Source organism: Curcuma longa, chromosome 9, assembly GCF_044706935.1.
Source record: "Curcuma longa cultivar G26 ecotype Majalengka, Jawa Barat chromosome 9, ITB_CL_G26_1.1, whole genome shotgun sequence".
Classification (NCBI taxonomy): domain Eukaryota; kingdom Viridiplantae; phylum Streptophyta; class Magnoliopsida; order Zingiberales; family Zingiberaceae; genus Curcuma; species Curcuma longa.
In genome coordinates this window covers 8,988,932-9,015,858 of record NC_133869.1, presented here as the reverse complement: position 1 = coordinate 9,015,858, position 26,927 = coordinate 8,988,932, and the positions used below count along the sequence as shown (strand labels likewise).

The window sequence follows — 26,927 nt, the reverse complement described above, 5'->3', positions numbered from 1 at the left end:
TCGAGATGTTACATCTAAGGTTGACTATTGACTTTCTGACTTGTCACATCGTTTGCTTCTTGATTTTTGATGCCATGTAGGATCAATCAGGATCCGCCATGTCAGTTTAAAATATTTTTATATTACTTTATGTTATATTATTTTTAAAATATACTAAATACTTCATATTCACTTTTATATGAGTTGTTTATGTATTTTTTTCCTCCTTTAATTATAATAAAAATAAGTACCTTTTATTTTTTTTGTAAAATTTTTATATTTAACAAATTTATTATAAAATTAAAAAGTATATATTTATGGATTTATTTATATTTAAATATTCATTAAATTGATTTTTAAAAAAATCGAGCTGTGCTAGCTAACCCTCGAGTCGAGCGTCTTCACCAGTTCTTCGTATCCCTCGGCGGAGTTGGCGGCCAACTCCGCCACCGCCCCCACTGCCACCGCCAGCCCCGCGCACACCACCTTCGCGCCTAGCTCAGCCGCCGCCGCCACAGCCGCCTCCGGATCCATCGTCTCCAACACCCCCTCCTTACCCTGCCCCGCCGGCACCGACGCCGCCACCGACGCCACTCCCGCGGCGAACATCTCCACCCCCTCGATGGCCGCCGCCTCGCTCACCGAGTCCAGCATCCGGGACCACCGGACGCAGGCGATGTACACTGGAGGTGCTGCTCCGCTGGCGCCGGAGCGGCTGGGGGTGGGGGCCGTGGCGTCGCGGGCGGGCGGGGCGCAGCGACGGATCCAACCGGCGAGGGCGCGGGCGTAGCAACGCTGGGTCTGTACCCAGGCCGATAGGCGGGAGGCCCAGTTCCGGAGTTCCGCCTCGAGAGACGCGGCGGAGCGGGAGGGACCTGGAAGCACCCGGGCGGGGACGCCGGCGGCGGCGGAGGGAGAGAAGAGGAGGAGCTTGGCCTCGTCAATTGTGCGCTTTTGTATCCGGTGGCATTCCGCCATGGTCCTCCACATGCGTGCTAACCTGCACCAACAATGCGACCAGGAGATCTTATCATCGTTTCTAGAACAACAGTGAGCACTAAAATACATTTTCTTCAAAAATAATTATTTCAAGATTTGCAAGTTTTTATCTGATTTTTCATTCCTTTCTTGTGGTATAAGCCTGATCTAATACAAAAGATAGGGTCATGAAAGTTTCTGCTTATCAACCAAAAGTTATAATCCATCTTATCAGCTTGCATTTGCATATTTTCTATTGCTTAAGTTATAGCAGATGGTAACGTATCACAACTGAGTATTCATACACTATTTTTTTCTCATTTTGCTGAAGAAATGATTCCATGTTCTTGATCTACTACATATGTTACTGATCTGCTAATCTTGTGGCTATGGAATTATATAAGCTAGAAGCGGATTAAGAAAGTAAGACAACAAAATAAATATCCACCTTGAAGAGTTGCATTGACTAAGAAATAGGAATAAACCATTGGCAATATGGTAGTCCATGCCAACAATCAAGCTCCAGCAGATTGGTTTTGGAAAAATGGTAATGAAAAAAAAAGTGCTACACAAACTATACTAGCTTACTGTTCCTTTTTTCCTTTAGCAAAGAAAACCTTCAGGTGATATCAATAAGATTCCAATTTGTGCAGATTTCTTGCCTTCATCATGAAAAATGAGGTTCCTTTTTCATTTTTGCCATGGAGCCAATTTTTCATCTATTTTGGTTTGTCAAGCTGAAGTGTATTAAGTTCATCAAAAATAATTTCTAATCTTTTGATGAAGTGCCTCATGTATTTTGTGTTAAGTACCTCTAGATATACTGAAGAACAAATTAAAGTTCCTTTTGGACAAACAATTGCTTAGTATAATGGTAAACATGTTAAATTTCATGGATTTTCTGCCAAAGGGTAGAATTTTGAACCCTTATAATGGTACTGCTAGGAGGGGTTTAATTTATAGCTTTCAGCTCGAATGGGAGTTATCTCTTATCCAGTATGGTGTAGAGACACCTCATGGCAAGGCCAAAGAAAAGATTCTTTGGTGAGCCCCTATATTGGGTAGCCACCATATAGTAGACTTCTAGGATGGCTGACATAGTGACAGCCACTCCACACCCTATAGAAGACAAACAACCATTTTAAGTCAACTCATTCATACTCATTGTATTTCTATATGTGCATGCATTCTAGGGATGCAAAACGACCTTTTCTCGATACAATTTATGTCCTTTTTATGTTATCATGGCATCAAAGCATAGACCCATTGCCATTTTACTCTTCTGATGATTCAGGTATGTTAATGCATGTCTCATTTTAATTCTTGTGTGCACAATTCTCTCTTTCAACTTCTGGTGCTGGATCTGCAAGATCCACTTTCTATTGGCAATTATTTTCTTTTTGGAGCGGTAGAGAAGAATCAGCTTCTTCTTTCATTCATCTTGTGATCTTCCAATCTATCCGCATTCAGTCTAGCAGAGGGCATTTTTGGCTGTGAATTTGTACTGAACTTGCCCTTGATTACTGTCTTGTTTGACTTCATCAGCCATTGCTTTCTACCACACCCTTAACCGGGCACTTATAGATGAGGGTGAGATTGCTGATGTGGGAGGCAAGGAAGAAAGCAGAAATGCTTTTATTGAACTTCATGTACTCCGGTTAGCATGCATAAGAGGCTGTCATTGTGGGTTCTTCATTGCATAATTGATGCAACTTGTAGATCATGTTGGCACTGTGAGGCTTCCAGCTCAGATTCTTGTTCCCCCTCCTAATAGGACCATCACTTCTAAGTATTCGTACAAGCACACAACTTCAGCATAGTCTATGGGCACAATGAGGACTATGAAACGCTCAACACTGCTTTCATGTCCACATGTTATGCCAGTCTATGAGTCATCATCACTCTCATTGCCTCTCCTTTCTAAATTGTTGGTTTTGGGACTAGAAGGCAAGAAGTTACCTCCCAGAGTGATCTGAACCACAAACTAGATTTGAGTATTTTGGATCTGATCTGAGTCACTAATAAGATCTTTGTCCAATTTGATCTAAAATATTGGCTTGACTTATCTAAATTATTGTGACAGTAAAAGTTCCTAAATTTATTATTTCTTGTTCGAATGAATTCAAAATTAGATGGGAAAGACTACTGCTATGGGTTTTATATTTTTGAAGTTTCTTGGAAGGACAAGATCTGTAGGGTTACAATGATGGAATCATCACTAAGTTCATTCAAATGACAAACTCTAAATGGATGATCAATAATGCTAAAATCAAGATTTAGATTATGGAGTATGTTGAGGTTTGATTGCTATCAACTTGAGTTACTTGACTATTGCTAAAGAGATGTGAAAAATACTTAGAGCCATTTATAAGCAAATAATAATAATAATAATAAAGCTCACTTATATCAACTTGAACAAAAGAAGGTAATTTATCCTGAGACACTCATTCTACTTAAAAGAATTTTATTCTTAGAATGAGATGATTATTGGTTGAATGTAATATTCCTAGGGAAACTATTAAAATCATCTTGATTAAGATAAGTGTGTCATTATAGACAATTCTTGGCGCAAATGTGAACATGATCGAACAACTATTCTAATTCATTTGTGCAACCTTGTTCCTAATGTAATTTCATCAGATATCCTAGCTGAAGAACTGATGACAAGTTTTATCAACATAAGGTCTTGATGCAGTTCTCACAAACAAAAAGAAACATTATAGTCTTTGTCAAGATGAATGCTACAGTTGTCATAAGAAAGTGTAGCGAGCAAGTCAATGGAAAACAAAAAAAATAAATTTATGAATTTTGCAGGTGTCTGAAGGAAAAAGGCATTTGATTCAAAACTATCCACTATAACAAGATGTTCCAACAATGTATGTCACAGACACTTCTCTTTTAGCTCCTTAATCTGCATAAGTTGCAGGCAATGAACTCCAACAATGTTATACTTCACCGCCTACAATCTCACCATAATTAATCCAACTGTGATCTAGGCTTTTTTTACCTCTAGTTTTAGTTAGACAAATCTTTCAAACTATTGAATTATTGATTCCATGGCTACTCATCACATGACAAGCAATTTAGAAATCTCTGTGCTACAATAAAGATGATAAGATTTACTAATGGACAAAGTCTCCTCATTACTGATGTTGATTTGTTAACCGTACACCTTCAAATTCACCATGATATCTCTTGATAATATTTTTTATATTCCAGACTACTGTCAACTAACTTGATTTTTCTTAGTTTGTAAAGTAAAATTGTATTCTCTTTTTTCTCTTTTGGTCATCTTACCAAGACCTAAGAATTAGAAAGGAAATTGGGAGAGGTCATAAGAAGGGGAATTCTTGACACACTTTGGGGGCACTCAACTTTGGGAAGAGAAACCACTCTTCAACTTTTCTTCTTGCTTTAACTTCTATTGAAATAAATTTTCAAATAAATTATAGAGGCTTAGGCATTATTGTCTCGGTCATCCAAATGCTTCAAATTTGAGCTTGTTGTTCTCTTCTATTATCTTACTTCATAAACTTGATTCAAAGTCCCATATGATAGTGATGGTAAAGATTGTGCACTTTTAAGATCTAATACTTTCCTTATAGAAATGAAAAACATACTACTTGTGCATTTATCCATATTGATATTTAGTATTCTGGGATCATCTCTTGTGAGGTCTCTGAGTTAATAAATTATACTATGTTCTCTTTGTTTATAATTGGTCAAGATATTCTTGGATCTACTTCTTGAAGTACAAATATAAAATTCTCTAGGTTTTAAATTCTTCTATTCAATGATTGAAAAAGAGCCTCTTGTAATATAGGATAAGACTGCGTATAATAGACCCTTCCTTGAGACCACATTGGTGGGAGCTTTGTGCATTGGGCTGCTTTTTTTTAATCAATGATTGGAACTCAGTTTGGAAGTGACAAAAAGACTCTACAAAGTGACCCTAAAGGGGAATGTATGTCAAAGCAGTTTACCAACTTTCTTTTCAATAAAGGAATTCATCAAAGGTGTTATCTATATCAACCACAATAAATTGGTGTTGCCAAGAGAGATCATCCACATCTTATGGAAACCGTATGTGTCTTGCATATTGATCCCAAATTGCCAAGCATTTTTGGGGATAGTGTTGTGATCAGATTACAACAGAAATGATGGCCTATCAACACTACAACATTTAGTTAGAGGAAATATTTGAGTTCAATGGAGTTGCAGTGTAGGTCCACTGAGATGTCAGGAGATGAGTCCACTTTGCAGAACTGTGAGGAGCTTGGTTGAAGTGTACCCTTTTGGAAAGAGTTCAGTCAAGCTGTGTAGGGTTAAGTTGGTTATTGATTTAGTTGGTTATCCATTTGAGGGGGAGGATTATAGGGCCCAAGGAGTAGAATTTTGGGGTTCAGGGTAGAGTAGAGGCACATAGTCTGCATGCTCCTCATGTGGTGCCTTGGGGGTCCTATTTATCGGCTCTAGAAGGAGCTTAGAAGACAAGTAATATCACAACTTGGTTTTTGGTATTGTGATGGTCCTTGGTTGGCAATGGCTGGTATTTTCCGTCCTAGATATGTGTTAATATAGTGTAAGTTTATACGGTTTCCGTCCTAGTTGGTTATCCATTTGAGGGGGAGGATTATAGGGTCCAAGGAGTAGAATTTTGAAGGTAGAGTAGGGGCACATAGTCTGCATGCTCCTCATGTGTTGCTAGTTATTGTTTCCCTTATTTAAGTTTATAGGGTAAGTTTACCTACATTAGGTAAAAGTACGATGACAACAAATTATTTGAATAATCAAATTTTTACATAAATATTAGACAATATTGCTCTACAACAAAAGTCGTATGTTTCTCTTTTAAATTATCATATGTACTTATATTGTGCTTCTTAGTTCCTAACAAAAAAAAAACTTTAAGTTAAATCAATTGAATGTATATTACTTGGTACTTTTGGACATAGAAAGACTCGTTTCTATGATTGGAAAGTAGGACAAATGAAAATTTCTAGAAATGTTAATTTTTTTGAAGATATGCCTTATTTTTCTTTTACTACCAATTTATGTACATGTGATAACCTCGTTATCATCTATCCTCTTTTCCTAACACTCTAGAGATTGAAAATTCTCCTCATAAGCCTAGGACACAAGTGACCTCTCATTAAACTAATCTTTGTTCAATTTACGATAACCACCATCTCCTTGTAGATCCAATCATATAATTAAGTCTCCAAATTTTCTTTATTTCCATGCTTAATTTTTATTCCTACTTCGAAAAGCTATAGAAGGTGCAGAATAGCTTAAGGCAGTGATAGAAGATCTTGAAGCCTTAAAAACTTAATCAATACATTCATTCATACTAGTTTGTTATAGCTACAATGGAACAGAAGGTATATCTCAAAATGTATTTCTTAATGGTGATCTAAATGAAAATATCTATGTAGGCCTCCTCCAAGGTATAATGCTCCAAGCAACCTGGTTTTCAACTTATAGAACACACTTTATGGTTTAATATCTTGACAATACAATCCAATTTCTTTCTAAGTTATCATTTGGTACCGCTATAGTTCCAACAGTAACCAAACCAGTTAAAGATTGTATATCAGTTTCATGCTATCTCTAGCATCATATAATATAAGCTGCTTTTCTTCTCATTTCCTGTTCATCTCAAAGAAGAGACCATGTTTTAGTTTTGTCTATTCTGTGATTATGTACCTAGAACTCTTCAGTGTTTCTTAGTTTAGCACTTCAAGTTCATCAACATCTAATGCTTCCAATACATTTTCTCATTCGTAAATCACAATGGACTAGATATTGTGTTCTTTTGTTATTTGGATGTGTTCAGTCTGTGTAGTATACTCAAATCATGAGAAAAGCTTAAAGTTATTATAACTTACCCGCGGATCAGCTCCATCACCAGCGGGTGCAAATCCTGGTCCCTTAATACCTCAATTCTCTTTGATATGTATTCAACAGAACTTATGGAGACTCTAAGCTGAGTTCGGAGATCTCTGATTGCTGCTCTAGTTTTATCAACAACAAAAGGTTCTTCCCCATGGACATCGTGAATCCTTAGTTGTCTGCACTTCTTTTCATATTCAATTCGTATGCGTTCTGCGCACTAACCAACACAAACATCATGTAACAAGAGTGAATGAATTTTCTGTTGGTATTAGAAAATTGTATCTGCAATCTATTGAAGTACCTTCACTTCCTCATATAGCTTCTTCTCCCATTGATGTAGTCGGTCTAATGTTGACTTGTGGCTTCTAGGTGCAATGCATGATTCCTCTATTCCATTGCTGCTACTTTCATGGTCATCATTTGTTGAACTGGAAGAAGCTTGAAGGAACCGAAACGAAGATGAGCGCGAAGACGTTGAACGAAGCAAAGCAGCTGGGTTCAACATTCTAAAAGCTGTACCAGAAGTTAGAACTTAAGCATTCAGTTTGAGGTAATGCTCCAGATCCCAGAGCTTGGAGAAACAATCAATAAAAGGAAATCAAAGATAGAAAGAGTAGAGTTAACATTATTACATCCAAACGGGGAAGAAGATGGTTGAGCTGTGCCAACTTCCAGAATCACAGAGAGCTCATCAGCAAAATTACAAATTCTGGTGAATTGAGCCTCCACATCCTTCATGACCTCTCCCATGCTTATTGGTCTTCTGTTCACATACACAGTGAAACCAGGAGTTTCTTGCGGGCCATTTCTAGTTCCACTAATTCCCTGACCATTGTTAACCTCCAGTTCCACTGCATTGCTAGTTTCTGACACTTCAGTAGTCTGCACACCTTGCGACCTCAGTTCCTTTGTTTCATTCACATTTTCTTCCTTCCTGTCGGCTTCTGCTGCTCCTCCGCTGGCAACCGGCTTGGCAATATGCTTCGAATAAATTCTAGGAATCTCTGATTTAATTGGTACATTCTGAATCTCCTCACGATCCTCATCATCATCCTCTTCTTCCAGTTCAGGTATCCCTTCTCGCTGTCGAACTTTCCTTAGCTGATCAGAATCCTCATCAAGCAGGACATCTTCCGAATTGCTTCCGTAGGGGTATCCATATGTGTTCAAAGGTGAGAAGGGGTTCCAAAAGGAGTCCATTTGTGAAGCCTGAGGTGATGCAGGTGGGTACCTGGGTCTTGCATATGGAGAGGAGTATGATGATCCCATGGTTGCAGCCTCTGCAGGAACATAGCCATCAAAACCAAAATGACTGGTAGAGTAATTATACTCCGGTCTCACAGTTTCCATTGGCTCGGGCCATTCCTCGACAGAAATTGATGGAGTCCACCCTGCTTTCATGTAATGCACTGCAGAAAAGGTGCTTCTTCGAGAGTGGTTCTCTTGTGGTGCAAATAATTTCTTTGGAATCATGGCCGGGTGTACTCCTCTTACGGATTGTGGTGGCATTGGTGCTGTCATGAAAGAAGCTAAGAAGAACTGAAGCTCCTCATCATCAACATAATGACACAGAGCAATGGCAACTCCCTTCAGAGATCGTATATACTCTACATGCACATATGCAAGCTGGTTTCTCTGCTCGATAGCTTGTTTGATGAAATTCTTCCTGTCATGGCAGAGGCGGACGGCATCCTCATCCTCCAACTTTGAGGTAGAACATCCCATCTTCTGCAAACTTTCCTAAGAATTTTTCAGGCCGGAGTCGAACCCAGACTCAATACAGAAAAGCCATCGATGTTTTACAAAAGCTATACGGTTCAGAATCAGTTTCCGATACATCTGAAAAAAAAATTGGAAAAACTCTGAGCAAACTAATGCAAGAAAGGCATATTTGGAGGAGAAGGAACACAAGTGTTCTCGATGGAAGCTATCAGCTTTATGGGCTTGGGAAGGGAAACCGTGTGCCAAGACATCAGATTCCAAGCTTGCTCCTCAAGTTAGCCACACAAACTTACAAGGAGATGGCAGCGCCTACAGAATTCTGCTTAATTTTATTTCTACTAAAATGAGGAGAAGAGAAGACGAAGATCATCTCGTCTTCGTATGCTTTTTGAGAAATTTGAAAATTCAGATCATCATCAAACCTGGGTCAGGGCACTCGAGAGGATGGGGATGCCTGTGAGTTCAAGGAGCTGCCTCTAGCACACTGCTAGGAATGAAGCTGTTCAGTGAAAACCACACTGCTTGGTTCGAGAGCAGCCTTTTATGGAACAAAAGGAACTTGTAGAGGAAGAAGGAAGAAGCAGCAGCAGCAGCTGTTCATTATCTCTTCATAATTCACTGAAGCTGAACCTTCACGAGGAAGAAGAATGACACAACACTTTGCCAAGCTCACTTTCCTGCTAATCCATTGCAGTAAAGGAGATAAAGAATGCAAACCCATTGGTAAGGTAAGATTTGGTGTAATCTGTAATGGATTAGTGCCACTGATCTGGGACTTTATGAGATGCTTTGTGCTTTGCAGCAGGCTTGAGGGATAGACATGCGCTGGGAATTTTGGAAAGATAAAAAAAGGTTGGTCGTGGACAGAAAGCAAAAGGAAGGCAATAGGAAAGATGCGGCACCGTCCTCAAATTCTTAAAATAAAGTTGCTTGCTGATGCCACCAAATTCTGGATTCCTCCAAAGTGCCCTCAAAACTCAAGAAAGAAAGAAAACAGTTTGGGTCTTCACTGCTGAGGATGAAGATTAATATAATGCCATATATTGTAGAAAAGTCAACAGCTGGGAGGACCAATCTTGTCAAAACGGCAGCTGTACTGGAAAGGTATTCCATAGATTGTAGTAAAAAAGAAAAAGAAACTTTAGATTGAAGTAAGATAATAGTGATATTGGGATTAACCTTTATGCTCTGTCTGATGCAAGGTGTGTGGATTGAGGAGTGAAAAAAGAAAAGGAGAAGGAAAGAAAAAGAAAAGGGATTTAAGGTGAAAAAGAATTTGAGTGAGAGATTCGAGTGAAATTGAGGCCTAATTTTGGGAGTTCAATATGTAGACTTTCGGTTTTCACTTTTTATCTATCAATATTCCAAAGAAAGTCTAGACTAGATTAAGAGGCAAATTGTAGACCAACATTGATTTCTCTAATGCTTTATACTTTTCTTATTATGTTGCCTTGATTTCTCTGAGTAAATGTGGCTTATTTTATTAAGAAATGCTTGACAAAATGTTTAAATTATGTTTAATCTGTATTTTTTTTATATGTGTATTAAATGTGCAGGGACTTGAAGTAATTCATGTAGGAGCTCGAAGAACCTGGTTACTTGGCATAGTGGAGTTAGTTTTCAAATGGTCAGTTGGAATGATCAAATGGAGTTAGATTTTTTATCATTGGGAATGATCAAACCGAATGAATACATCATTCAGTTGATTGAAAATTAAAAGATCCAACAGATGAATTTTTTAGACTCATAAAATCTAGAAAACTCTAAAAATCATAAAAATTTAGTGAGAATGCATTTTGGTGATCTTGACATAGGAAAAATAGGTTTTTATGTGAAGTGTTCAAAACTTTTAATAGTTTACATGTCAAATCGTTAAAAATTAGAGTTTAGATAGAAAATAATAATATTAAACAGTATAACATAATACTAGAAGTAAAAGTACATGATAAAACAATGAAGTAATATTGAAGTGAGTGTCCTTTTAATAAAAAATCAAAGATGTTTTTTTAATGATTTAGAAATAAAAGGACACTCTTTTGATTTTCTTGTATCTCACTCTCCCTTGTAACATGTCTCGTTACTTCTCATGGTACGACACAGCAGACTTTATCATCAAGGTAGATCTAGAGTTCTTGAGTGACACGGATGCTCTCATCCTAATGTTTTCATCGAAGCAAAGACCTACACTTTAAGTTGCTAACTAGAATGTTTATATTCATATTCCATATGTTTGATGCTTAACCAAATTCTATATGTTTTGTCAAGCAAAGATGTCAATACCTATCCAACTTCTATGTATCGCATAAATATATTCTCATAGAAATCCATAATACACCAAGCAAACATGTTAAATATTTCATGTGCCAAAGTTGGTATAAAAAATTCATATAGGTTGATCATAAACACTAAAAGTCGCCCCTCAAGACTATGGTACGATGGTAAGAGGTGGGATAAGCTCCCTATGTGATGAGAATTCAAATCTCACCTAAAGCATATTAGACATAGGGCGTTTGAAAAAATTATGACGATGAATCGTCCATCAGAACTCATCTATGCTTTTCAATTTATATTAGTGGTTAATGGAAAACTTTCACAAGGTTGGGTTGGTCACTTCCAAAATTAATTGAATCGTAAAAGCTGAAATTAAAGGGCAAAAATCAAAAAGATGATACAACTATCATCTAGTATTATTTCCATTATCATTCCATCTATATTTCCCATGTAAATCCTGAATTGGTCAAGCGCATTGTAGTAGTTATGAAATTGTAGTTGCTACAACTACAACAGTTGTAGTTTGTAGTTATAGCAACTACATTTTCGTAGCTGCTACAACTACAATAATTATAGCAGCTATGAAATTGTAACTGATACAATATAAAAAATAATCTTAAATAAAGAGGATTAAAATTTTTTGGAGCCTCCGAAAAAATTTTAAATGATATTTTTTGAGCTTAAAACTGAACCATTATGGGTTACACCTAATAACAAACCTATATCTTTAAACAAATTTTGATTTGATATATTGTATGTCCCGTGGTTCAACTCGAGATTCACAGTTATAGCAATTATGATTTTGTAACTGCTACAATTGTGTGATAACTCATTGTAATAGCTACAAAATCATATCTATTACAATGCACCTTTAGTTCAAGATTTAGATAGAATATAAAGGAACGATTATAATAGGAATAGTATTTAGTAGAATTTAATTAGATAATTATATATTGTATATGAAAGTGAGATATAAAAAATTAAAGTAGAAATTCAAAAAATAAGAGCCCTTTTAATTTTTGATCAAAATTAATGATGTTGCTTTTGGACATTAACCATTTAAATCCACCTAAAATCACAAATTGATGACTTTATTCAATTAAATATAGACACCTAAATAAAAATATATAACACTTTTAACTAAGATTATTATATAAACTATAAATTTAAAAAATATAAATTCTTTTATGAATTTTTAAAATTAAAATTAAAATTAAAAAACTACAAAATGTCGAAATTTAGAAACTATCACAAAATATCAATTTTTTAAAAAACAAATTTAAAAAAAAACTTAAATATTTTTTTTTTAATTTTTACCCTTTATTTCTTGCCTTGACCTAAACACACCTGTGAACTGAAAGGGCATTGTCCTCGTCGCCGCACTAAAACGAAATTCTCTGCCAACGCCGGAAAAACCTCGACGGTGGCGATGGACGACGAGAGAGTAGAAGGCACGCAGGAGATCGTCCTCGTCGCCCGGAAGGGAGGCTTCGGCCTCCCCACCGCCTGCCCCGTCTGCCTCCCCGTCTACTGCTACCTTCGCTTCGCCAAGGTCAACTTCAAAGTCCGTCTCGACCGCACCAACCCCGACTCCGGCACGTCCTCCTATTCCTCCCACTCTCTGTTTCTCTTCGTAATCTTGCCTTTGACAATCAGTAACTTTCGCTTGTGGCTGCTGCAATTTGAGTCTTAGGTTGCTTGTAGTGTTACTTATTTGTTTTTGGTCGTTTGATTTATGGATTCGGGCATAGTAAAGAATATGTTTATTTGGTGATATTCAAGCCTTAGGGCCCCTAATACGAATTGCCTAGCTGGATCTCAATTTGATTAGAAAACGAAAGCAATTCTTGATGATGGTAGCGTTAGCTAACCATTTAGATTTTCTTTTGATTTATTCATAATATTCTAAGTACCCATAAGAGACTTGTTCTATATCACGCTTGGTTGATTATATGAGTTGATTTTTGTAACTGAATTTTGCTAATAGAACTGAGTTATCTCGTTGTTGTTGATCTCGTTGTTGTTAAAAGTGAATCATGGTAGCACTGATCTCAAGCCTCATAAGCTTGTGATTATCTGAGTTTTTGCGAGTGCAGGGCTGTAACATTATGAACTAAAGTTCAAGACTAAAACTACCTCTCTATCTTCATTTTTTTAATTGAAATGGTTACAGTGATTACTGATTATTTATCTGTTGAAAGAACAGAACAATATTTTTCTTTGAGCAGGAAATACTGAACTGATCAAGGATTGCTTCATGGAAAAGAAAAAGGAGATTAGAAAACTGATTTTCTCATTTCAGTTGTTCATTCTCATCTTGTCTCCTTTTTCTTTTTCCTGTTTATATTTTCATCCCTGCATCTTTTCACCTTTTTTTTTTGGAATTACAACTGACATAAAACCATGAATTTGAGCAGATAAACAAATCAGATAATATTGAGTCATAGTTGCATCTCATGTTCTGGTATATCATATGCTTGAAATGATCTTCATAGATTATTTAATTTGGTTGACCTTAATCTGTGTGCTTCTAGAAATGCACTTCCTCCTAGCCTCTAATAACTGTGCTGCTCCAGTGCCTTCAGCTTTTGCTATCTTTGAGCCACTTCTTTATTTCCGGCAACTCATCTACTTTGTTTCACAAAAATGGTAGTCCATTGATTCCCACCTACTCACTAATTTAAATGAACCCAAAGATGTACTTGAGGATTGGCTGATCCACCTTTTTATGTATTAAATTGATTTGTTTTACTGGAAGTTGGATCTAAATTCTCAGCTTAATACTTCTGTCATCAATTTAGTGCAACCTCCTACCTCAATTTCTCATTTTGAGTGTTGAACTTCCAGTATAAGGTATGTTTGAGATTCAAAATTTGTTAGTTCTAAATTTGTGTTTTTTCCATCAGTCTAATAGAAATAAAAACCAGTTGATTGTTCCAAAATAAAATATTAGAAAGATTTTCTAAATTAAATGCAAATCATATATTTATGGGAGAATAGAATAGGTAACAATTAACTTTTATAAAACAACAACAGATCACAATCCCATCACCAATCCTATTAATTTAAGCTCTCCTATCAACATCTAACACTCCCCTTCAAGCTGATGAATGTTATCTTTCCTAGCTTGTTGATGAGTGAATCAAATCCTTGACAAGGATTTGGTAACCACGTTTTTTTCTTGACTAGCTATAGGAAGATAGGTTGGTTTATTTCTCCTTTATAATGCCTTGGCTAATCTGTACATGTTTAATCCTGTCATTTTAAGTATGATCATTAACTCTGCTGATAGTACGGGTGTATAACGGGATGGGGTGTGTTGGCATGACATGGCTCAAGTTGGCCAGGGCCATGCTGTGCTACCAGAAACGCCTAGCAGTAGACTGGCCGCTAAGGTAATGGCCTGAGGGCTCGGGCCCAAACTAGGCATGCCTAGATCGACACGACACAACACGAGATTGGGCCTAGCATGGCCCGCGAATTGAGATTTTCTTGTCTTATTTTTTATTTATAAATTAATAGTAGTATTACAAATATTAAATATTTTGAATAATATTTAATAAAACTATCAATTTTAATGACATTAATTTTTATTTTTATAATTTTTAAGAATAACAATATCAATGTTAAAAATATTGTTCTCATTTTTTCTTCTGATTTTAGATTTTCTTTTTTTTTATTTTTTTTTATAATAATTGGGTCAACAGAACTAGGTAGGACATGGAAAAAAAAGGCTGAACTGGTTTGTGTTGTGCCAGGTCCAAGCATGGCCTAGGCACAACCCATTCACACCTCTAGCGATAGTATACTTATGATTAGAAAATATTATTGGATGAGCAGGTAGTACTTGTAAATCTTCCATCAATTTCTGCAGCCAAATTAACTCACAATATCTATGGGCAATGCCTTTGAACTATACTTTTGCATACTTTATGCTGCAAGTAATTGCTTTTTACTTCTCCATGTGACTAAATCCCTCAATAGCTTGGTGCCAAACCCAGAGGTTGATCCACTAACTATATTATATCCTGCCTAATTTGAGTTTGCAAAGCCTTTGGTCTCTCCTGCCTCATTTTTCCAAAACATCAATCCTTAGAAGTTCACTTGAGATATTTAAGGTTATTATGATGCATGACATCCAAATGTTGTTGAGTTGGTGAGTGTATAAATTGACTCACAACACTCATCTCATAGGAAATAATCATGCTGAGTCAGAGAAGTACATAAGCATACCAGCTAATCACTGGTTTTTCCTGGTTATCAAGGGACCATTTTCATCCTCCCTCTGTTTCCAGTTTCTTTCTTGCTGAGTACCCATCAAGACTACCTTCTAGCATCCCAATTCCTTTTTGAAGAACAAGAATATATTCTTCATTCATAAAAAATTCATTATCTTGCCAAATTCTTTAACCTACAATTTGATCCTGAATTTTTATTTCAGTTTGACTATTTCATGGATGCAATTTTAAGATTTGCATAAGACAATAATTTCAATATCTCTCCCTGGGTAAAAACAAGACGAGTATCGAGAACAACTTTAAACAGTTTTCCTTGTGCTCTCCTATTGGTCTTTTATTCAATTTCTACACTTGTGATTGTGCTTCCTAATATTAAATTATTTTAGTCAAATCTCTCAAATATATTATAAAGTGTTAAATAAAATGTCACATCTCATTTTGGTTTTTTTCTTCACAGATCACATACCATATGTTGAGTATGGGGATTATGTTGCTTTCAACAATGAGAAGGGAGGAGTTATTGAACTTTTGAATGAAGAAAACATTATACAGTTGGATTCTGAACTTTCCAAGGACTGTTTCTCTGATTGGGTATCCACAAAAGTGATGATCAGCACCTGGCTTGCAGAAGCAGTGCAATATGAACTGTGGGTGGCTTGTGATAGTTCCATTGCCAATTACATATATTTCTCTGACCTTCCCTGGGCTATCGGAAAGCTTCTCCACTGGAAGCAATCTCGAGCAGTGAAGCAATTGCATGGAATAACCAAGCTTAATGTTGCAGAGAAAGAGGAAGAGGTTTACTTTATCTTTTATTTATGATACATAGTTTTGTGGAATTGCTAAGACTGGTGCAAGTCATCTATCCATAAGTAATGATATAAGTGGGCTCACAATGTGCCTTTGGGTCTTGTAATTGCATGGCTGTAACTAAGCTTTCTTCAGCTTTCTATCTCCTTTTCTACTTTATAGCTTATGCTCTGCCAAAATTGATGATGCTCTTCCTATTCTCTAGGCAAGATGAACGCTTTAATTTTCATTCAATTTTGATTTTCTTGCTTTCTTAATTTGTTGTTATTATTCGACATGTTATTCAGTCATTCTATATCTTTCAGTCATTAGTTTGGGATTTCTGGCTTGCAGATTTACCGTAAAGCAAATTTAGCATACAATGCTCTATCTGTGAAATTGGGGAATGAGGAGTTTTTCTTTGAAGAAAGGTACTCCAGGAATTTCAATTATAGAACATATGAAATTTCCAATTTCTTCTTGCCATATTAAAGTAATTTCAAGCAAAACCTGTGCATCATATTAGAATGTTAGGAGCCAGTTTGAATGGGTTGTGTTGTTGAAACTTTTCTCTATTTGAACAGGCCTACTAGCGTGGATGCTCTTTTCCTTGCACATGCTGCCTTTGTGATCCATGCTTTGCCGGTATGTAATTTTATTTGCTGTATATGTTAATTGCTGCTTTTTTTTTCACTTGGTTAGTGTCATATAAATGATCCCATGATGTCGGATCACAAGAACTCTGGGTACCATTGCATGAAGTTGGAAACAATTCTAACACCACTTGCTATAATCTGCCATCTCAAATCATGTTGATGCAACATTTGTAGATCCAAAATTGGCACCTCTAGGATCTAGAGTAATCAACACTGTAAGATCAGGTGGTTAAATCTTTATCTATTATGGTAGAATAACACAAATACACAAAGAAAAAAATAATTTAATGTGGTTCAATGTGAGCCTATATCCATGTAGAGAATTCGAAATTATTTAATAGAAGAGTAAAAGTACAATGAAAATTGGATAAATCGATGTCCGCACCTTTTATAAGACCTCTTGTTACTCTCTAGGCTCTTCAACACCAATAGAGACAAGAAAAAAAAACCTCACTTCTTGCCTCCTTGGATACTACCTCCCTAGATACTACAAATCTCTATCTGAGAAGAAAAATATTCTTTTTTATAAGTGCCCTGTGTTTTTCACAGCTTGGACATGCTCCACAAGACTTCACGTAGGCTTTGGAATACTTCACCAGTGAAAAATTCACAGCCTTAGTTATTGTTACCATAAACTTAAAACCAGCTACAAACCCCTAGAATAGGGTTTATTTGGCATTTGGACTGTAGTCTCATCAATTAGGATTAATAGGTACACATACCTAACCATTTTTAACTTTGGTGATATAGTGCTTCACTACTTCATTTGAAACTCAAAAATGTTATATGGTTGGTCCCTTCACTCTCAAATAGCCTTTACATTTGAACTTGTCTCTTTGGTGTCTTGAGATATGTCCATCTCATATATCTTGAAGATGTCTCTACATAATATAGACGTCTTTGTATCTTTCTGTATTGTGGGCCTGCTTAGTATCAGTCACTTACATAACACACTGGTTGCCTTATAATGAGTTTAATCAAATGAAATTCTTTCTTATCTTTGGGATGAAGGACACCTGCCTTAGATGTACCATGTTTGATTAGAGTGATATCCTATCCTAAATTTCCACCACTAAGTCATGTCCATCTCCTAAACTTATGGTCTTGGTTGCATCCTGCATTAACAATCTGAAACAATTCAAACACCTCTCTGGAACATGCATTACATAAGATGGATCTAAATACTAAGCTATAGGCATATTCATTTCTCTGAGACGACAAGAACAACAATGTTTGACTAATGGCCTTTTTTTTGGATAATTCCTTTTAATATGACTATATGTCTTGTATTTGTAGTACTGAACGTGTTTGGAGGATCTAACATGAATTTAGATCTACATTGTTGAGATCCTCCCCTATGAACCTTTGTTCTGATTAATTACTGCATCTTCAATTGAATATAAAATGGAAGATTTCTTCTTCCTTTAAGCAACATATACAATAACTTTACTTTTCACCTCCCTTCTTTTGTCAATTAGAATAAATAAAACAATGAAGTGATAAATATCTGCATCAAGTCACTATTTAAGGTCTCTTTAACTTTGGTTTAACTTATCCACAAGCTGAAAAATGTGTTTAGATGCATCATTAAGGCCTCGTTATATGCTATTTATTGTCTCTAGATTCGCCTCTTGAGATATATTTGGCTATTGACACTACTTGCTATATAACATGCCTACAATTCCAGTATAATCTCGTGTTGTAGTCTTACTGCTATTATATGAACTACACTATTCACAGGGCAGAATCTAGTGGCACCAATTGCTTTTGTCTCTGTCATATCGTAATTACTCTCTGTCATATTTGATGGCTTTCCATTCTCTTTACATAATAGCCCTTCTGTATAAATAGATATGATATCTACAAATACAGACTAGGCTTTTCATCAAATCTTTAAATAGAGAACTTTCCTATGTCCTAAGAAGTCCTTGCAAGTTGCAAATAATCTGTATGTCACTTGTGTTGACTGCTCCATTCACTTTACTCGCACCTACTTTAAAATTTGGCAATTTGTATCACTTATTTATATCACAAGTGTCTTTGATACTGCTAGATGAATTGAAGACTACTCTAGTATCACTTGCTATGTTTTGATCCCTTAAATCACACACCTATCGATAAAAATGATACCTCTAGAATGTGTAATAACAACCACTAGGCCATGGGTTAAAATCTTCCTCTACCTTAATATCAACGTTTAGAATTTTGAGCCATGTTGGAATTTCAGTATTTGACTAGAACAATAAGATTTTGGTATCTTGTTGAGGTGTTGACTTGGTACCAGTGACAAATTGAAGGAAATTAAGAAGAAAAAGAAGACAACAGAACTACATACCTAAGATAAGGATTAAAATATTTGTTATATGTTGAAGTTTTAGTCCTAGTTGGGATGGTACAATCTTGGCATTGTGTTGTGTTAACACTCCTTGACTATAACAAAATGAATTTAGATGTGTCTTATTCCTCTATAATGATTAAATAGTTAATTAAATTAAATTTTTGTATGTTATATTGTATTGATCCTTGACACATTCATATGTCAAAACATGTCAAGATGAATTCATATATATATTTTACTTAGTTAATCCTCTTTCACTTAGATTTTCTAAGTTTAATAAATTATATAAATCAGTAATTGAATTAAAAAGATTTTATATTTTTTTCTTCAATGCGTGTTTAGATGAATCCTTATAAAATTTACTCTAGTCTTCTCATACTTAATTTATTTACTTAAAAAATAAAACTATAGGAATTAGATAATTAATTTAATTAAGATTTTAGAGAAATAAAATAATTTGAATTTATTTTAACGCATGTCATAATGTGCCAAGGTTTGTCGAATGTTTGCACCATTGACATGATCAACACAAGCGATGTTGTAGACATTATTTGTGTTGATTGGTATTGGATTTCGGCCTTGGCGCAACGGTAATGTTATTGTTGTGTGACCTAGAGATCACAGGTTTGAGTCTCGCAAACAACCTTTTGCAAAGTAGGGTAAGACTGCGTACAATAGACCCTTTCTAGGATCCCGGCATCGGTAGGAGCTTCGTGCACTAGGCTGCCCTTTATTGGTAATGGATTTCAGCATGATTGACACAAGCGATGTTGTAAGATCATTTGAAATTGCAAAATGAATATTTGTGTGTATGCCAATGCAATTAATGGTAAGTTATTCAGCCAAGGACTGGACCATATATGCTCATTGTCCATTAGAAATATGCTTCGTAAAGTCACCAGGAACTCTAGTAAACTTATTTATTATTTGCTTCAATTGTTTTGAAGTTTTACATTTACAGAATGCTTTCCAAGGATGCATACTGAGAAGTAAGAGTTTTGCCCTAGGAGTTTGTGACTTTTTCAAGAGCATTAAACTTCTTTTGGCATAAATTATGTCAACTGTTGAGTACTACAAAAGTTTCTGGGTCCAATGTCTTATATTGTCTTCAGAGAAGTGTCTGATTTCCAATTTAAAATTTCCATCTTATTATATTGACAAGAGGTGATCAGAAGAGAAGTTGGTTGACATACTTGGTGGCCTTTCAATCAATAGCTTATTTGAATTCTTCAACAAATGCAATGAAATAGCATTAAACACAGAATTGAATTACCTCATTGACTTGTTACCACAATTTTATAAACTGTTCCATGCCTTTTGGCACAGATGAAATATGCCATTTTGCTAGTTGACCAACACATGGAACATGATGAAGATTGGTATCTCTTGGAAGGTTAGGACCTTGTGGTTAAGTCTCCTTTGTTAGGTAATTTTATGTTGTATGAGGTGTTATGTCACGGTCTGCAATCCACTTGGTTCTAGATCTAACACACCATTTTTATTGCAGCCCTGTTAAGAGCCCCTACCTTATCGTATGACTTAAACTAAGTCTTCACAAGATGATCTTATGACCTGATAAATTCCAAACATTCCACTACCTAATTTCCTGTAAAATTACTTCTTTTATCAGTGTGAAGAGAAAAGAATACATGAAATTATAAAAGGTAAGCATCATGATGTTATGGTAAATTAACCTGCAATTATGGCACTAAATTGTGATTTTATTTTCAACCATTATCTCTCTGAAACGAAACACTTCTTTTAGAAGTAAATCTCAAATGGATTCTATTACAATTTAGGAATGCCATGTCTCATACACTTTCAAGTGATGTGAGTTTGGCTAAGTAGTTACTGTTTTATTTAAACATGGGCCTTCTGTTCCACAAGGCAGTTACTTATGGTAGATATAAAATCAAGTCCCCAAAATCAAAATCAGCTGAAATTTCCAATTATTGGCTATTCTGGTTGAATATTCCCAAGGATGACGATATCAATGCTGCATAATTTGCATATGGATATTTAAAAGAAAAATGTATTATTGAATAAATCAAAGCCAACTGGTGAGTTGACAAACTTTTTTTACTAGAACTATAATACTGGAATCAAGATGGGTTATAATATTAAAACACTCTGGATGGATCTTCATGAGTAAGGATATTGCACTATTATTTTTTTCCTGCAAAATGTCAACACAACCTTATATGGTAGCTTGGATTTTTAGATGAAAGTAATTAGGATGCTACTATTAGAGATTAAAGGCTCTGTTTGTTTGGTGAAAAACAAATCTTTTGGCTTTTTCAGTGTTTGGTATGATGTAATCATAGTCAATGGAAAATTTTCTATTGCTTAATGGAAAGTATGAGCATTTTGGAAGAAAAAGATTTCCTTAAAGAATGAGTGGAATACATTTCTCCCCATTGATCGATGGGTCCACCCTCATCAGCAAACAATTCTTCTCCCTTCACCCTTTACCTTTGTTCACAAGTCCTTCACTCTCATCTTTTTTCCCTCCTATGTCATTTGCGAGCCTCCTCGACTCAATGGGCCTTTTTCCTGACTCACTCGAACCAATCAGAGCATCTGGAATGATCAGATCACCTAGATTAACTAGACCAGCTCAACCAGTTAGCTCCCCACTCCCACTGGAGAATGGGAAAATATTTTGTCCTCCATCTGCCAAACATAAAAAGTACTCTTCTTTGTAAATATTTCTTAGAAAACATTTTACACAGATAAAACATTTTACACAAAACAAACTGAGTGTAAAAACCCATTATTCTTCATTGAAAGTCTTCTTTTGTCTTATGTTTTAAAATTTTGACGGTATTTGTATGTGAGAAATACTCGGAATTGATCTCTCACTAATTTGAAATGTAGACAGATTTTTAAGCATCTACATTTGTACTACTCTCATTTTATCTCTGAAAAGATTTTCTACTGTTTTACAATCTAAACACTCATTGTTGTGTTTTCTGACAAAAGGAAACATCGGTATTGAGAAGCAGTCTTGCAAAGTATGCCAACCTAACAAAGTTTGTAGAAACTTTTAAAGGTGACGTGCTAGAAGCTAGTTGTTCATCTTCGCAGACGACAGCCTTTCCTTTTGAAGCATCATCATCATCATCAGTCCCCAGGACCAAAAAATCAAAGCAGAGTAAGATTTTAGAAACCATTTAGCTATATTTTGCTTTATGCTAGTTAAATGTAATTTCAGGTCAACCACTAGTCAATTTTCTTGATCATGCAGTATTTTTCATATGATCTTTTAGTGATGTTCATATATCATCTCCGGCTATAAAAACAATTGTATGAGTACAAACAATGTGAGAAAAGTTTCACTGAGATTTGTGTTGAGAACTTAGAAAGAAACCTTGGATTAAGATTGAGACCTAGGCAGTGTAGTGTCTGGCCAGCTTGTAGCTGGTTTGTCTTTTGCCTGGATTGCTGAATGGATTTAGGCAAAAAACAAATCTGGTTTTACAGGAAAGACAATAGGCATGGATTTAGGCAGTTGGCCAACCTATTTCTTTTCATATTGGAATGGATTTAGGCAAAGGAGCTGGTTTTAAGAACACAGGCTATAATAATTTATTTTCCATTTGAACAGTTTAGACTGGCTTTGCTGATCTCTGATATATTTAGTGGGTTGGTTCTACTCTAAAGGAATTGGAATTTTAAATCTAGGTTGTCGATCGAAGCTTGTTAATCAAAATGCAATCCTGATCTTGATAGTTTGAACCATTTCCTGAATTACTAGGTTACACCATTGAACATATGCATTAGACATGCCACTCCAGCTGTGTTAAACATTCTACCAATTGTAAATTCTGTTGTTTCATCAATAAACAAAGTAGTAGAAATAGTAGTGGTATTTATGATTGTGTTTCTCTTGTAAATGAATTCCTCCCAAGTGTTCTTACTCATCGCTTTTTGAATTAGGCCCAATCTCTGATAATGCGAATCATTTCTTTTTTTTTTTTTTTTAAAGAACGCTTCAAGTTCTTATTCTATTGACTATGTATCTATAGGTCCTAAGCCCAAGCCAAAGAAAAGAGAAAGAACAGAGGAGGAGAAATCCTTCCGGAGAAGAGCCAAGTATTTTATCGCAGCTCAGGTTGTCTCAGTACTGATTTTCTTGACCGTACTCGGAGGGATGGGTGATTACGGAGTCGACGACGACGACAACGACAACGATGGTCTGGCATACGACGACTAATTGCATTGCCCGCCGCTTCCATAAAGTAGTTGATATTGCATTTTTCCGGCCATTTTCTGGTGAGGTTTTCTTCTGGCTCCCATTCCCTCGTACTCCACCGTATGTAGTTGAGTTGGTACTCGAATGGTAGAGTTCGCGGCCGATTGACTTTCGAGTCAACTAGAGAGATTCCGCAAACAAATTTTATACCAAAATTTGAAGTCAACTTTGAAGTGTATCGATCGAGTCAACCTCGGCAAACCTTTCCATAAACGAGGCCCTTCTTTTTTTTTTTTCTTCTCAAAATTCAGATTATACAAAATTTCAAGGGGGAAAATAAAAAATAGGGAGGAGCTATGCGTCGTCGTGCTCCTTGAGCTCCTCGATCCTGGCGAGCGCCTCCCCGAGCTCGCACCTCCTCTCCACGTCCGCCTCCGAGCACGCCAGCGCCACGCGCAGGAGCTTGAGCATCTCCCCCTCGCCGCCCTCCGTCCCCTTCATGTTCGCGTCGAACACCTCGCCGGCGCTCTCCTCCTGCTGCTGCTCCTTCAACACCGAGCTGACCCAGCCGGCCAAGTCGGTGCCGGCGTGTCGGCCCTTCCTGAGGTAGTTGGCGGGGAACTTTCCGGTGAGGATCTCGAGGATGAGGATGCCGAAGCTCCAGACGTCGGACTTCTTGCTCGGCCTGCCGCCGCCGGCGCACTCGGGCGCCTTGAAGGCCACCATGATCTGCGAGGCGTGCGACTTGTTCATGACGGGCACGAGCGCGTAGTCGGAGAGGATGGGCTCGAAGGAGTAGGCGAGGAGCACGTTGGAGGACTTGAGATGGCCGTGCGGCACCGCCAGCACCGCCAGCTCCTCGTGGAGGTAGCCCAGCGCCCGCCCCACGCCCTTCACGATCTTCAGCCGAGACGGCCAATCCAGCGGAGGAGCACTCGATCCCTGGCTCCCTGCGACCAAAATTTTAGGGTAAAATTTCTTCTCCTTCTTCTTCCTTTCTTCGATCGATTGATTTGATTGATACCGTGGAGCAGGTGAGCTAAGCTGCCATGGAGGACGTAATCTGTGACCAGGAGCTTCTCCTCTTTCCGGTAGTAGTAAGCCACCAGGGGGAGGAGGTTCGGGTGCGAGAGCCTCCCGATCCTCCTCATGTGCTCGTAGAAATCTTCTCTCCCCACGCCGTTCATCTCCTTGAACCTCTTCACCACCACCGCCGGCCCGTCGGAGAGGATGGCCTTGTAGGAAGACCCGAAGCTGCCGCTGCCGAGCACCTCCGCCGACGCCTTGAGCAGATCCTGGATGTTGAATTTCACTCTGTCGTCCTTGACGAACGCCAGCCGGCCCTGCTCTTCCTTGGGCACCTTCTTTCCGCCGCCCCCGCTCGCGTGCTCCTCCCTGTTCGCCTGCGGGGACGATCGTCGATCGGTTGGTTTCGTGGAATTAATTAATCGCTTTGAGAAATTCCTTACCTGAGCAGGCTCGATCTTGGCGGGCTGGGTCGTCGGAAGCGCCCCTGCGTCCTCGTGTTGCTTCCGAGGCCGGCGGAAGAAGAAGCACCACCATCCGATCGCTGCCAATAAGACGGCGATGCAGACGAGGATGATCCCCGCGATGAATCCCGGCGATCTCCTCGGCGACCCGCATTCGTAGCTCAGCGGCGCGCCGCACAGATCGTCGTTCCCTGCAACAGCAATGATCATCGTGTTTCATCGATTTCAATTGATTTTCTTGTGAGCTCACCGGCGAATCGGTCGGCGTTCATCTTCCTGAAGCGCCTCGGGATGGGTCCTCGGAGATTGTTATTGGATAGGTTGACCAGCCACAGTCCTTTCTGGCGGAAGTTGGGGATCCGGCCGTCGAACTGGTTGCCGTCGAGGCGTAGCTCCAGGAGCCTCGCCGCGCGCGCGAGCGAGCTCGGGATCGGACCGGAGAATTGGTTCCGCGAGAAGTGCACCTTCTTGATCCACTGCAGGCCGTCGAACAGGCCATCGGGCAGCTCGCCGGAGAACCTGTTCATGGAGAGGTAGACGGAGCGGAGGCCGGGGAGCTTGGTGAGGTCCGGGATGCCGCCCTCGAAGCTGTTGTTCTTGAAGCTCATAGTGCGGAAGGTGGGGAGGCCGGCGAGTGCGTCGGTGTTGAGGGTGCCGGCGAGGCTCAGGTTCTCGAGCTTGACGCCGCGGACGCTGCCGTCGAGGTTGCAGAGGACGCCGGACCAGAGGGTGACGTTGGCTCGGCAGGGGGAGGAGCCCGGGACCCAGTTGCGGAGGGCGGCGTCGGTGCCGGATGCGGAGGCGGAGAGGGCGGCCTTGAATTGGAGGAGGACGTCGGCGTCGGCGGCAGAGGCGAGGCAGCTCTGGCGTGCGGCGACGAGGAGGAGGAGGTGGAGGAGGAGCGGCCATGGAGTGGCCATTGCTCCGGCGGTGGTGGAGGTGGTGGTGGATGTGGGTGGCCCCGGGGGTGAGCAATGCGGTCCGCGACGTGGGGTGGCGCGGGAGGGAGGGGGCTGGATTTAGAAGGCATGGAGAAGACCAAGGCGGAGGACAACAGCAAATGCCTAATAATAGTAGTTTTTTTATTAATTTATTATTTTTTTTAATTTTGGGAAGAAAAAAAACCTTAGCTTTTGATGGTTGGTGACAGCAAATTAAATTAAATTATTATTATTATTATTATGGGTAAAAATAAAAAAGCACTCTTTTTTTTAATTATTAGGAAAAGTACCTTTTTTATTAATCATTAAAATAGCATTATATCCTACATTTATTATTTAATATTATTCTTTTTTTGTCCATTAACATTAGTCCGTCTTAACACATGAAAATTAAATCAACATTTATTATATTGATGATTTATGCACGTGTACTAATTACAATTTATGGTTGTTATAATATGTTATTGATTAGTGTCGATTTGAATTAAGAAGGATTTTACTTGTATATATATTAAAACAATTATGAAATATAGTTGTTATACATTATGATAATTATAATTTATAATTGCTACATATTGTCAACTAATTATGACTTGATGATCTCTAGAGGTGATCGGTCCGATTCTACATAAGTTTTTATTATGGATATGGTAAGGGATTTTTTGGATAATTCTATGTTGATAAGTTGCAGCACCTCAACCAATAAATACATATTGTTAAGACTTGAATCGCACAGCATCTCAGTTACATGTTGCTAAGAGAATCTAAATTTCAGACAACACATGTCTCCATGCTTACCACTTGGGATAAGGCACTTCAACCTCTTCTCCTTCTAAATTTAAATAGGAAAAGATTTTAATGATTTTGATGAAATTAACAAAGGGTTTAAGTTAGATTTGTGATTATGGGATTTATGTGTGTAGAGTATATCAAGTGTAGGTTGACTTGGCGAGGGTAATGTTTATGATGACTCGTTGGCTTAAGGTCCATAAAATCAAAGAAGGATGACATATCTGAAGGGCCGTTAGACGAGGAGCATTGAAGCATAGTGGAGGACGAGATCTAACATGTCAAGGTGCAAAGGATGACTAAGGAGCAACGGGCTCAAAGCATCCGATGGACACAGATGACTATAGAAGACTTGAAAAAATTCTATGTTAGACATGGGTGGAGTGACTTATATATATAGGATGAAAGGTAAACAAACAATTTAAGTGGACCTAACCTTAAAATTAGTCGAAGTCAGTATGTCAATCGATTGATAGTAAGATTCAATCGACTAATAATCTACATATTCATATACTCCAAGTTAGGTTTGTCTGAGATATTATAGTTGGATCAATCGATTGATAAGTAAGAATCATTCAATTATTGATATCAAATTTTATCAAACGAATAGAAGATTATCCAATCAATTGAAGTTCTTTTGAAGAAG

The 26,927-nt window shown here is 37.8% G+C and overlaps 3 protein-coding genes across 3 annotated transcripts; 1 reads left to right on the top strand and 2 right to left on the bottom strand.

The window, feature by feature from the left end:
• Nucleotides 1-354: 354 nt before the first annotated feature.
• LOC141834946 (nitrate regulatory gene2 protein-like) lies at nucleotides 355-8,634 on the bottom strand. Its single transcript, XM_074722342.1, has 4 exons — nucleotides 7,485-8,634; nucleotides 7,154-7,365; nucleotides 6,846-7,069; nucleotides 355-979 (listed from the first exon to the last, which is right to left on the bottom strand). The coding sequence occupies exons 1-4, from the start codon at nucleotides 8,575-8,577 to the stop codon at nucleotides 355-357; spliced, it is 2,154 nt and encodes a 717-aa protein (XP_074578443.1). The 5' UTR covers nucleotides 8,578-8,634.
• Nucleotides 8,635-12,187: 3,553 nt separating this feature from the next.
• Nucleotides 12,188-23,353, top strand: LOC141834574 (mitochondrial outer membrane import complex protein METAXIN). The gene is made up of 6 exons (XM_074721889.1): nucleotides 12,188-12,440; nucleotides 15,541-15,881; nucleotides 16,227-16,303; nucleotides 16,457-16,517; nucleotides 21,849-22,020; nucleotides 22,895-23,353. The coding sequence occupies exons 1-6, from the start codon at nucleotides 12,275-12,277 to the stop codon at nucleotides 23,080-23,082; spliced, it is 1,005 nt and encodes a 334-aa protein (XP_074577990.1). The 5' UTR covers nucleotides 12,188-12,274; the 3' UTR covers nucleotides 23,083-23,353.
• Nucleotides 23,354-23,415: 62 nt separating this feature from the next.
• Nucleotides 23,416-25,471, bottom strand: LOC141834507 (pollen receptor-like kinase 4). The gene is made up of 4 exons (XM_074721828.1): nucleotides 24,802-25,471; nucleotides 24,531-24,742; nucleotides 24,086-24,464; nucleotides 23,416-24,011 (listed from the first exon to the last, which is right to left on the bottom strand). Exons 1-4 carry the CDS (start codon nucleotides 25,469-25,471, stop codon nucleotides 23,416-23,418), a joined length of 1,857 nt encoding a protein of 618 aa, XP_074577929.1.
• Nucleotides 25,472-26,927: the final 1,456 nt, after the last annotated feature.